The sequence below is a fragment of the Stegodyphus dumicola genome, chromosome 5 (assembly GCF_044657685.1).
Source record: "Stegodyphus dumicola isolate Sdum_Otavi_A_Nest chromosome 5, ASM4465768v1".
In the NCBI taxonomy this organism is placed as follows: domain Eukaryota; kingdom Metazoa; phylum Arthropoda; class Arachnida; order Araneae; family Eresidae; genus Stegodyphus; species Stegodyphus dumicola.
In genome coordinates, this window is record NC_140772.1 from 14,715,715 (window position 1) to 14,729,958 (window position 14,244).

At 35.2% G+C, this 14,244-nt stretch overlaps 1 protein-coding gene across 1 annotated transcript in view; it reads right to left on the reverse strand.

The window, feature by feature from the left end:
• Positions 1 to 14,244, reverse strand: part of LOC118186048 (voltage-dependent T-type calcium channel subunit alpha-1G-like) — a 283,525-nt gene that overhangs the window by 219,192 nt on the left and 50,089 nt on the right. The window contains exons 6-8 of the mRNA XM_085816460.1: positions 5,674 to 5,766; positions 1,254 to 1,794; positions 802 to 978 (exon numbers count right to left, since the gene is read on the reverse strand). Coding sequence (XP_085672586.1) covers positions 802 to 978; positions 1,254 to 1,794; positions 5,674 to 5,766 — 811 coding nt within the window. The remainder of the gene's footprint in view (positions 1 to 801; positions 979 to 1,253; positions 1,795 to 5,673; positions 5,767 to 14,244) is intronic.

Below are 14,244 nucleotides of genomic sequence, written 5' to 3' on the forward strand. Positions count from 1 at the left end.
TTAAGTACTGTACGAAAAACGTACTCAGTTGGAGAACAATTGTCTTTCCAACCCAATTAATTAATATTACATCTATGAAATCAGTCGTTTTGAGCTAACATTAAATTAGAATGGATAACAATTTAATATTACGTTTAAATAAAACAAATAAATTCTTTATTAAATTTTGCCACATATTACAGAGTCATAAAAAATGGACATGATTTTAACAGTTTTATTAGGAAAAGTATTCGAATCAGCTTTACAGTTTGTACTGCGAAGTAAACATGAAAGTTCAACCATTTGTACCACATATTCAGTAAAATTCACTATGAATTCCTTGATTATCCCGCAGTTGTCAAGTAGAATTGTACTTTTTTTCATATATGATGTGACTGCAGGGAAGCCAGCAAATGATGCAATTGGCAAAAGGTGGTTATGTCTCATAGGTTAGCCCAAAACTGTTCGAAGTATTTATAACGAATTAAAAATTTCCATACTGTAAAACACGAAACAGTGGTGCTTTTTGTGTTACAGTTTATGCTTCCCTACGGACGTTTTGGATAAATTTGGATGCAACAATTAAATTTAGCAAAGCTCCTGCACATAATTAAAGTTAGTACACCCGTCCTAACTGTCAACACTTGCAAACTTTGCAATTATTTTGGTGCAAAAAAATAAGAATATTAATTTAAAATTAAACACAATATATTGATTTAAAACCAGAACTTCATCAATGACCTCGTATAATGAAAAAAAGCTACGGTGTCATGCAGTTTGGTTTTTCACAAAGCAACTGGAATACACGACATTCTCACTCACCTCTATTGAGACCGGAGTAGAAATTTTGCACGGCAAAGTTGTTTCCGAACCCAGCTAAGACGGCTCCTTGGGTGGCACCAATAGCAAGCAATTCGGCACATGTATATTGAGATGTCTTGCTGCCGGTTGTCGATTGCTTGCTTGGCTGAGATCGAACCACTTCTTTTACGGCAGGATCTGCAATTAAGGAACATTTTATGCTTCATGATGCAACAAACCCATATTTTTCACTCTCAAAAGTATTGAAATATTATTCTCTATACTACTAGAGATATACCATACGCATACAAAGTTTTAAGACTACGTTTGAACAGAATAAAGAATTAAGGAAGAAACATTCTTACTTTTTAGCCTTCAATCTTTCTAAGACTATGCAGCGTATGACATGTTTATACAGCTGCTTGAAACTTATTAGTAAGTTTATAGAATTTTATTGAAATTAAACAGTTTACCTGTTACACCGCTAGGCGTGACTTCTACGGATGGACACACAATTTGATGCCCGTCATTTTGCGTTTCTCTGGGTGATGCCACCAAGTCGATATCAGATATCTCAGGGCTCGCAAAGGGGGCCACGGGACTGTTTGGCTTTCCTTCCAAGGAACTAAATCCACCTGTAGTCGAATCTGAGGTGTATTTTGAGCCATTGTTTTTCATAGAACTCTGGCCTGGTTGCCATTTGGGGCGATCGCTTCTTGGGCGTCTTCTCAATGAGATGGAGCAAGGAAGCTCCTCAAGAGTTTTGGAAGCCCTTTTCCTCTTCCGGCAGAAGCGCAGGAATTTCCTCCTTGCTCTACGTCCCAGGTGGGCGATATATTTGAACAGCTGAGAGTAGCAGCCAGAAGGCTCTGATGCGTTTGTGCTGGCGAGGGTGCTAGAAGACTGGTACCGAGCACGCTCGATGCGCATGCGTTCCATTTCACGTTTCTTTGTTTCCGAAAACTGTGTCGCGATCACAACAAGGCAAAGATTAATCATGAAGAAGGAACCCACCTGAAAGTATCATAAGAGATTTGGTAAGGGATCGAGTTAAAAGAATGCAGCAAGCACATGGTGTAATACTTCTTTGGCGATATGAAGCAACTCCAATGATGGAACACAGCAATAACTTTTATTTAACACTAAAAAAATGGCGACATACAAACAAGAAGAGAAAACATATTTTAACATTTAAAAATAAATTACATTCTTCGTGCGAGAGTCGCACGAGGCACTCGAGTCTGGTTTCAAATATTGCCATTCACAAATACCTTAATGTTCATCTATTTAAATTATTTAAACTACAAGACTTTAATATTATTTAAAGCTGTTACAATGGTTAATGCATGCCCAATTAACACACGTCTGGGTTTAATCTTAATAAAATTTATAATTTTTACGAATCATTTGAAAAACTTTCATAATATACAATGGAATTAGCAAAGAAAAGAGACACACAAACTATATGCTTTTATTAGTAGGATATACGTATATATTACAATATTAAATTGTATGATATGAAGATATAGAAGATGAAAGTGTGCTTTTGTGTGACACATGGCATATTTTCCTGTTTGTTTTCGTAGCAACATACTGCATAAATACGTTACTATATTACCCATTCCTCTTATTAACCTGATTTTGTTGCACGTTAAAACGACATGGCCAGCACTTTCCAGATATCATTGTTTATGAGTTCTTCTTTGTGAACAACTGAAACCGGAATCTTTCAAAATAAAATCACATGTCACAGAAGAACATAAGGACCTTTAAGAAAAATAACAGACTATCTCCTAAGACAACGAAAACTATCCAAAACTTCAGGATTAGACTTAAGAAATGTTTTAGGGCTTAAAGGAAGGATTTGGAGAATGCCACGTTAAAGCTAATATAAGAAAATATGAGTACAAGTAAAACAGTGTGAATTGACTTAGAACTGGTTTAAGCAGACGCTGTTTCACAGACTGAATGCTATACCTTCTACAGCTGCAATTGAATGAAAAATCTGAATATGAATAAGTGAAATAATATATTTCACTGAAAAAGGTGATCGAACAGTACCACTTTCTTCAATTACAGCCAAATGAACTCATTTAATGGCATCTGAAGAAAGCAATGCTGTTCAACTACTATAAACATTCCTGCTAAAATAAGTCATACATTCCATACTGTTGCGTTTCTGTACGGGTTCGTTAATTTGGAGTGATTAACGACAACACTTGATGAATAATGAAAACACAATTTATTAGCCAGTATTACTCAGGGCAGCCCTAAACACACGTTTGCAGTCGTAGAACAACTACGACAAACACGCTGTAACAATCAGCACACAACCATCAGGCTATAACGGTGAAGACAGCTTCACTGCAAAACACTTAAGTGCAATACCCGACTCTGTCGAACGCTCTCGGAGCTCAACATACTTACGAGACACTCTTGCGATGCAATAACTCGTGGCACACTCGACGACCAACTCGACACTAGACTGAAGATCAACTCGATAGACTCAAGGATGTAGGCCCTCGATGTACCAACTCGCGGTATAGTCGACGCCCAACTCGACACTCGACGATGCACTGACGAGACGCTTCAACACTAGATACAGGCAGGGTTTATATAGCTTTTTGCATGCCTTCGAGAACATTATGGGTCAAATCAGTAAGAATTCGTTCCAGAATGTTCTCCGTCCATTCTCCATCCAATTTTGTCGCCAAATGGGCGATATTGGGGCAAATACGGCAACCCTGCCTATCTTTGAAATTTTTTGGCAAGCCTAAACCCTCCTTGCGAGGAAGCTATCTTACCGCGGCTGGGCATTTCGTAACAATATCAACTAATATTGCTTTCCGTACTCTTAATATTACTTGTCTCATCAGGTCATTTGCCCTTCTCTGGAAGGGGTTGAGTCAGCCAGGCTTCGGGCAGAACAAAAGCTGCCCCTTTTGAGATAGCATGCCTCTGGGGCATTACATATCCCATGCCTAATTAGGGGATTCTCCATAGTGTCTTATAAGAAATCCAAAAGTCTTTTAAGTCCCACAGTGTTAGACAAAATGGGATGGGGACGACATGTTACGTTATGATACCATTTGGTCACAGTATGATTATTAGCTGATAACATTTTATCCCGAAAACTTAATGACTGGCACACAGAGATAACAAATATTTCTGTATTGATTCTAAGAAATGAAAAGCTGTATTCCTTGTGAAATAAGGGGACAAATTGTATCTTTGATGCCTTTTGCTATTTTTTCATTTTCTACTAGGACGATTTTCTGCCAGATGATATGTAAGATATTTTCTCCCTCCTTCATAATGCCTGCATAATGCAAATGAAAATCATGTCCAGCTAGCAGTCGAAAGTTTCGGTATTCGAATGCCGGCGAGTGCATCGCTAATTTCTCACATTTTCTGCTCCAACTGTTCCAAATATTCTTAATTACTCTACAGTAACGTTTGAACTAAAACGTGTAAGATAATAATTTGTCACAGCTAGAATTTGGGGGTTGGGTTTGGGGGTCCTTGATCACCTATTAAATGGAGGAGAATGTAAGCTTTCTTACACCTTATCGCACACCTTCTCCGTGTGACTGGAAAGCACGTCGGTTAGTATTCGAAAATTTCGAAGTTTGAATCTTGGGGAAAGCACTACTAATTTTTCACCATTCCTGCTCCAAAACTCTAAGTGACTCTGCAGTGGTGCCCAAACTAAAAGGTAGTGGACGATAATTGGTAACCCCCAGCACTTGGCGATTGGGTCCTCTTCTCTCGAGTTGCTCTTTAAGATGGAAGAATATAAGGTACTTACTCCTTCCTTATTTAGTACTTTCGGATTGTCATTTTCCAGTTATGTCTGACTAACATTCGGAAATGCCAGTGTTCGAATCCTGGCAAGGGCACAGCAGATTGTATCGCCTTTCCTGGCTCCTATAAAAATCCTAATTACTCTACAAGAATAGTATCCATTTACAAATAATACAGGCAAAGAATGCCTCGAAAGTGGGCAGACTATCTTAATGTTTGCAACGTATGAAAATTAGAAATCTAGTTTAATGTCTAAAGTACCAACATCCTCTACTAAACTAAATATATGAATTTCAACTACAACAATATTAACTTGCCTCGCATGTTAACACAGAAACCATCATCTTCGTCTACGTAAATATTCTAGAGCTTTCGAAACAAGCAGAAAGTATTGTTCTAAAATAAACATGAGCACTATGGAATAGACAAGTAAGATATCTATTGAATATTTTATAATATGTACACATTTTAGTACACTGTAATATATGGCTTTCTCAATGTTAGAATAAAGAATTTGGCAATTGATTCGATGGAAGTTACTTGCAAGCTTATTTGGCAGAATTCACATGGGCAGAGAAATCGAAGAATAACAATCTGATGCGATTTTGAATGTGACTGCTGGGAAATATCTGCCAGAAATCAGGAAACCTGTTAATTAATCCGTTAAGATTTAAAATATACTTCATCGGGAAAAGTAGCCAATAGATCTTCTCGGTGTAACAGTGGATCAATATACACAGAAATACCTTTATAACTGGAATGTAAAAATTTCAACGAAGGCGAACGTAACTAATCCGTTTTGCAAAATGTCCAGCTACGAGCAAATCTGTCAGCTTCAAAAAAATGCATTTTTGGAAAATAATCCAAGAAGATGTTTTTTAATTTTACAATTATTTTTCACAGATTATGGTAGGGAGGTATACTAAAATCATTCTTGATGTTTACCAAATATTTCTGTATCATTGTAGAAAACAAAGAGAATTTCGTTACTTTATGTTTCTAAAGTATGTATAAGTACTAAAGTATGTATAAGTTTCTAAAGTATGTATAAGTGTATGTATAAGTACAATTTACGAGGAGTATACTTACGACGATTAAGAGAACGAAATAAGTGAAGTCCCAGAAGGAATGCGCATCTTGAACATAATACATGATGTCTGTCCATCCCTCGAGGCTGATGACCTGATAAAAGGAAAATAATTTCAATGGATGAAGATGAATGCCATTTAATGAAAAATGGCTAACATCGACTGTGATGTTAATAACTTCTAATACACGCTAAATCAAATGAAATGTTTTTTTCGATGAAATCATTTAAATTGAGTGTTTAACGTAGCTTGAGCAAGCATTAGACTCTCTTATTTATTTAAAACTAGCGGAAGTACACGATGCAGTTAAGTTAGATTCAGGGTAGCTGTTAGCGGTGACTGAATTCTACATGCTGTACAGGCTGTTCGCACATTTTTTAGACGATTTTGGTAAGCGGTAATAAAAATTCGTTTGCTGCAAAAGAAGTAATTGCAATTGTACTATGTTTTCAAAAGTCAAAATTATCGTCTGTGGCTTGAAAGTTTTGTTTTTATTCAAAATGGCAAATTTAACAAAGCAGTGGTTTGAAGGCTACATTTACGCTCTTTCCGAAGAGAAATATGCATACTCCGTCATCCAAAAACGATGTGAGAGTCATGATTTTGTGATATCTAAAGCGTCGATAGGTAATATCATCAACAATAAAGGAAAAAGAAAAAAAAAAAAAAAAGAAAAAAAAAAAAAAAAAACGAACGTCAAATTGGAGCCTCAAGTGGGACAAAAGTTCCAAACAAGTAGCCAAGGAAAAAACGGACATCTTCGACTATTGCAAAGGTACGCTGTTTAATGTTAAAAGAAAATCCCCCTAGTCAAAGGACAGTTGCAAAATCATTAAAATGCTCGGTGTCCACTGTAAACAAAACGATAAACGTTGATTTAAATCTTAAGAAAGCGAAAAAAGACAATGTGCATCGTCTTCTTCCAAAGCATATCGCTCAACGCAGGACACGCTGCAGAATTCTATATGAGAAACACTTATCCAAAGAAAAATGGAAAACAATTGTCATAATAGATGAAGCATGGGTGTATTTAAATGATTGTAACAAAAAACGAGCCATTTATTATCATAAAAGGGGAGACAAAAATTTAAGTACATGGTTCAAAGAATCGAAAGTTTTTCTAAGGGATTCATCATTGTTGCTGGTTTTTCTTATAATGGCAAGTTAAAAATAAAGAGAGTGCAAAAAAATCTCCAGATTAACTCCAAATACTATCGGGAACATATTTTATTGCCAATTTGTCTGAATGAAATACCATCGCTTTACGCACAGTGCCATCCATCTGTGAGACTCCATCAGGACAAAGCTAGCAGTCACACATCAAAATCCACTGTAAATTTCCTAAAAGAAATGGAACAAAAAAACTGGTATCAAGGCCATATCCTTCAATGATATCCCTAATAAATCTCCCGATGTGTCACCCATGGAATTTTGTGCTTTCGGACTTTTAAAAACTGCATTATCCAAACGTTGTCCCAAAACCCTAACAGGACTCTGGAAAGCTGTTCTGGAGGAATGGGATAGAATACCTCTTCTGTCACTTCAAAAGTCATTATTATCCCGGAAATTGCAGTGTCGAAAAATAGTTCAGAATAAGGGATGTCAAATAGAACATTTAAAACACAAGAAGGTTATGTAATTTAGTTTTTTGAGTACAATATACATCGTTTAAAAATGTGCGAACAGGTTCTGTAGAATTCAGAGCGGTGACTTCATGCTGTGTGCCCCAAAATAGCTAAAAATGCAATCATGTTTTCCTGCCATAATTCTGTATATGTGCGATAAAAAATTTCAGCTATTTGCTTTATTTCCTGGTCTAGCTATTTTAATAGCTAGCAGCCTATATGATCTCTAGTTCGGCATGAAGTACTTAGTTTCTAGTCCGGTATATGGTCATATGATTTTGATTAACGTTATTTTAAATATTTACGATGCGATTTAAACACGATAAATCACATATTCGATTCCCTTATGTTATTATGTTACATTCGATTCGCATAAGTTAGATTAACTAATTACGGATGGCTAGTGCTTTAAGAATAAATTCATTTCCTATCCTTGCAAATGGAAGAACGTCTTAAAAATACTAAGAACTATTTGAAAATTCGTATTCCGAAAACAAAAAAAAAAAAAAAAAAAAAAAAAAAAAACAAAAAACAAAAAAAAAAAACACCTCTAATTTAAAAGATTCTTTTATTACGTTATTTTTTTCTCAGGAAAAAGGAAGAAATAGGACGTTATAATAAAACTTTCCCAAGCTTCTCCTATCAAAATGACATTTTGCTTACGGCTTTCAGAATAAAACCCATAAACATATCGTCATCGCGGTAACAGTACTTTCCTGTACTTGGAAATGGTCAATAACTCGATAAAGAATTTTCAAATGTAGCGAGTTAATTCCAGAGCTTCCCATTCCTCATCACATAAATTGCTTTGCTGGATGAATCTTCAGCAGCCAGCATGAAGCCTTTTGGATAATTCTCACAGACAAAGCTTCTTTCCCTCGCAGCCATGAAGGAAGCTTTGAGTCTTAAAATCTCTGGAGGGCGATTGTGACCCTTTATCCCTCCTCTTTTCCCTCTCTCAAAGCATCTTCTCGAATCACTGAATTGAAGAATTGATTTCCGATACTTTCTCTCCACCGCTTTAAGGTGTTTTATAATACTAAAATTTCCCCATAAAACCTCTTTACTTAGGCGAAGAATTTTTCTTTTACCTGATGAGCGAATGCATTTCTCTAAGAATAAAACTATAATTCGATACGATGAAGAAGATGTCGTGTCATCGATTAAGTAGCTGAAAATAGTTAGTTCTTTTTCAAAATGTCATCAACATACTCTCACATCTTTACGGCTGCCAAGTATTTACATGTATTTGCATAGAGTATAATAATGCTGGTAACTCGGGATCTAAAGAACTTTAAAAATGTAAAGAAGATTTACTGACTGTTAGCCTTTATTTATTTATAAATAAATCATCACCATTATTACATCTTATTTATAGAAATAAGTATAAATTTATGTGTAGTGAATGAAAAATATAGGGTGTCCATAATTTACTTACCGGCTGAAGATATGTTTTGAATAACAGGGAATAATAGATAGGGAAAAACTGACTGAATTTTATTCAGCACTTAAAAGAATTTTATATTAATGGACTTAAAAATAAGCACCGTTAGTTACTCGTAGAATATCAAGTCTGTTCTCGATTTTCCTAAACAGATTATTAAGTGTTTGGGGGGGGACAGTAGCTGTTTCTGTGGTGATTCTATTTTTTAATTCTTTGATAATGCGAATCTCTGCAACATAAAACTTTTTTATTCAAGTATCTTCAGAAAAAGAAATCGACTGGTGTGACGTCAAGAGAACGGCGTAGCCATAAAATTGGTCACTCTCTAATAATCCAACGGGTTGGGAATGTTTCATCAAGGAAACCACGTAAACCTGTATCCCAATGACAGGGTACGATTTTCTGAAAAAACTGATCATCATTGTTGATACGGTAAGGAATGTCTACAGAAAATTCCTTACGAATGACACATTTTGATTTGTTAACATTCTGCAATTTATAAGCAGTCAATTTCAACCGTTCATGAACAACAACCGTTTGAATCATGTTTTAATTGATTGTTCCTTTGGAGGATGTTTATTAAATTCTTTTTCGAATAGCCTCTAAATTGTTCTCGGAGACTTCGTTTCAATGATGCCATTTCGCCTGTAAACAAACAAGTTTCGTGTTGCCATTCACAAAAATTAAAATAAATGAAATTACTATGACTAAAAATTATATCGATATAAATTATTCCTGGTTAGTTTATAAAATTACGTTTCGATTTACAGAGGCTGTTCTCACATTTTTTAGACGATTTTGGTAAGCGGTAATAAAAAATAGTTTGCTGCAAAAGAAGCAATTGCAATTGTACTATGTTTTTAAAAGTCAAAATTATCGTCTGTGGCTTGAAAGTTTTGTTTTTATTCAAAATGGCAAATTTAACAAAGCAGTGGTTCGAAGGCTACATTGACGCTCTTTCCGAAGAGAAATATGCATACACCATTATCCAAAAACGATGTGAGAGTCATGGTTTTGTGATATCTAAAGCGTCGATAGGTAATATCATCAACAAGAAAGGAAAAAAACGTCAAATTGGAGCCTCAAGTGGGACAAAAATTCCAAACAAGTATTCAAGAAGAAAACGGACATCTTCGACTATTGCAAAGGTAGTTTAATATTAAAAGAAAACCCCCCTAGTCAAAGGACAGTTGCAAAATCATTAAAATGCTCGGTGTCCACTGTAAACAAAATGATAAACGTTGATTTAAATCTTAAGAAAGCGAAAAAACGCAATGGGCATCGTCTTCTTCCAAAGCATATCGCTCAACGCAGGATACGCTGCAGAATTCTATATGAGAAACACTTATCCAAAGAAAAATGGAAAACAATTGTCACGATAGATGAAGCATGGGTGTATTTAAATGGCTGTAACAAAAAAGAGCCATTTGTTATCATTGAAGGGGAGAAAAAAATTTAAGTACATGGTTCAAAGAATCGAAAGAAAGTTTTTCTAAGGGATTCATGATTGTTGCTGTTTTTTCTTATAATGGCAAGTTAAAAATAAAGAGAGTGCAAAAAATTGTCGAGATTAACTCCAAATACTATCAGGAACATATTTTATCGCCAATTGTTCTGAATGAAATACCATCGCTTTACCCACAGTGCGATCCATCTGTGAGACTCCATCAGGACAAAGCTAGCAGTCACACATCAAAATCCACTGCAACTTTCCTAAAAGAAATGGAACAAAAAACTGGTATCAAGGCCATACTCTTCACTGATATCTGTACTAAATCTCCCGATGTGTTACCTATGGATTTTTGTGCTTTCGGACTTTAAAACCTGCATTATCCAAACGTTGTCCCAAAACCATAACATGACTCTGAAAAGCTGTTCGGGAGGAATGGGATAGAACATCTCTTCTGCCACCTCAAAAGGCATTATTATCCTGGAAATTGCGGTGTCGAAAGATAGATAAGAGTAAGGGATGTCAAATAGAACATTTAAAACACAAGAATTTTATGTAATTTAGTTTTGTGAATACAATATACATCGTCTAAAAATGTGTGAACAGCCTCTGTAGTTTTGTCATCTAGTGATTAAATTATGGATACCCTATATACATACATGAAGTGAGCCAAAAGCGAAAACAGAATAATGTTTAACCTTAAATGTTAGTAAAATATATATTAATTGTTTCAAATTTAGTATCTTTCACACATTTAAATCCAAGTAAGCCATGTTGATTAATATAATATATTTTTTTAAAAATTCTTTATTAAATTATCGGCTATTATTTTACTAAAAGCGTTTCATTTTGTGTTAAATAATAAATTATGGTATCGAAAAAAGTGTTTTTTACTCAAACTATTCATCCTTTTTATTTATTCCGTTTTACTTCCTCATACGAAGTAAAATGGAGGTATTGTAATAGCGAAAAATTTCGAGTATCATATTTCAAAGAAAATATCCATTTTGACAGCTATCGAATGCTATTTAAAGATGTTTTTGCATGCCATCTGTACGTAAGGAACGAATAAAGGAGTCTTCCCCCCCCAAACAAATAATTAAACTGATTTAAAATCGATTATCAAATAGGGATATGAGTGAAAGGCATGCCCTTGATACCCATTCCTTGTTCTATTCGTTTCCAGGAAATTAACAGTAGATTTTGACGTGCGGCTGCTTGATCTGTCTTGATGCAGTTCTATTAATTGATGGCATTGTGGGTAAAGAGAAGGTATTTCATATTTGAAAATTGGGTATCGATCTTAGCAGTTTTCTGCTGTCTCTTTAATTTTTATTTGCTGTTCTGTCAAAAATAAAAAAAATCCCTTTGAGAATCATAAATCCCTTTGAGAAACTTAGATTCTTTTTGACCCTGTTCTAAGATATTTTTCTTCTCTTTGAGGATAATAAATGTATCTCTTTTTATTAGGGAGAGGTGATTTAAATATGCCCAAGATTCATCTATTGTGACAACAGTTTTCCATTTTTATATGAATAAATGTTTCTCACAGAGAATTCTGCAACGCGTTCTGCTTTCAGCGATATATATCATGCAGAAAGACATACCTTACGTTTTTTTAGCCTTTTTAAGATTCAAATCAACATTAACTAATTTATTTACAGTTGACATGAGGATTTCAATGATTATGCAACTGCCCTTTGAAGATTTTCTTTTAACAAGTTTCGTGTTGCCATTCACAAAAATTAAAATAAATAAATTAAAATAAATAAAAGATATAGAACCCTATCAAAAGTTCTTAATTTTGCAACATTCGAAACATTCCGTTTTTTTCCCTTTGGATATGTATTTTGAGCTACTCAAAGAGTTCGTAATGACCGACCAAATGCATCAAAACATGTAAAAAAGACAACAACGTTTAGCCCAGATTGCCCTGTCCAGCCAGAACTTTGCGTAGAATGTTTCAAATCACTAAACAGTAAATAAATTTTGTCATAAGCCATGCTTCTGAATTACTTTTATAAAAATTTAGTAGTCTTATTATATGTTGTGAAATACCTTTTCAAATATGTAGTAACTTACCTCTTAAGTACTCAAATAAGCATCACCTGTATTTGAGTAACACGGTAGTCAACGTGTAATTACAGTTTAAAATTTTCCTACCATTCCGAGTCCAGTATTAAATATTGTAAAAAACATGCTCGATATATTGAACTTTGAAAAATATGTACACATGCAAAATTAGTAAATTGAAATAAATAGCTACTATTATCTGCTGATTGATTTCAACATTCTGTAGATAGAACTGCTCTGTTTTGATATATTTTCGAGTATAAACCATGGAGTTAAGAAGTAGTAGAGTTAGTTTCTCTTTAATCTCCAAGAAAAAAAACACGCCAACGGTCAACCCCGCATGCGTGTACTACACATGTGTTTTAGTACTCGTATATGATTCTCACACGTGGATTCATACGTTTTACAGTTAACTAAACACTATCTACCGACTGTAAAAAAATAAATATTGGACATATAGATTATAATATTTTTAAAATTTCTTTTCTCTTATAACTTTCTTCTTTTTCACTATCTATGAGTGGAATAGAACTTATAACACATAAAGTTAGCCAAACAAAATTTTTTCGCCAATTCATGAAATCACTAATAAGCTGGAAAGTTTCTGGAAAAACCAGAAAGTGCCAATAAAAATATCACAATCATCTGAACTTTTCTAAAGCTGAAATTTTGCTTGAACCTATTTTATGTTTTAACACAAATTTTAACTATATACTGGAATAAGATGAATCATATTGTTATGTTTTTCTTTTTTTTTCTGATTTTCATTTAATATTTTAATATCATTCTCGAGACTCTCCACACGATGCACTCGACGATACACAAGAGTATAGCTCTCGACTCAGTACAGTCTAAGAAAAACTCGACGATGCACTAATTCGCGATGCACTAAAAGACTCTCTCGATGCACTCGACGACCACCTCGGCGCTAGACTTCGAGACTGAAATTTTGCTTGAACCTATTTTATGTTTTAACACAAATTTTAACTATATACTGGAATAAGATGAATCATATTGTTATGTTTTTCCTTTTTTTCTGACACCAGTTGCTGCAGTTTTTTTCTGACACCAGTTATTTTCTTCCTTCACGTTCGTACGGGGTTTTTCTGGATTTGGAGTGAAAAACGACGACACTTGATGAAGTATCGAAACACACTTTATTTGCCAGTAATTGTCAGGACAGCTCCAAAACACGTTTTACAGTCGTCGATGAACTACTATAAACACGCTGACGCGATCAGCGACACAGCCTTCAGGTTATCAGCTATCACGGAGGAGACAGCTTCCTGCAAAGCACCCGACTCTGCTTTCGGAGTACAGCTCCCGATTCTGCTTGGTAGTTCTCGGAACTCCACGTACTCTCGAGACTCTCCACACGATGCACTCGACGATACACAAGAGTATAGCTCTCGACTCAGTACAGTCTAAGAAAAACTCGAAGATGCACTAATTCGCGATGCACTAAAAGACTCTCTCGATGCACTCGACGACCACCTCGGCGCTAGACTTCGAGACACTCGCTCAATGACTGACTATCAGCTCGCTAGACGAGGCGCACACACTAACTGACTGCGGACCAGCAGAGTTTATATAGCTTTCGGCTTGTGTTCGGGAACATTCTGGGCTAAACCGGTAAGAATTCGTTCCAGAAGGTTCTCCAACAGTCCATGGTATATCGGAAATTTTGTCGCCAAATGGGCGATTTATCGCCAAATGTGGCAACCCTGCCCTCCTTTGTCATTTTATGGCAACCCTAAAACTGCTTTGCGGGAAGGTATATCACCGCGCCTGTACATTTCGTAACAATATATTAAGGACAGTTTAAGTTTTCTTACACAGAATTTATTAAATTATTATTATTGAATATCTTTTCCGTGTTTCGGTAATTTTGACGATGTAACATGAGAATTGTTTTTGAAAAACAGTTATGGTGTTATTGCTGTTCAGAATTCAAACGCCAATATATATATTTTTAATACA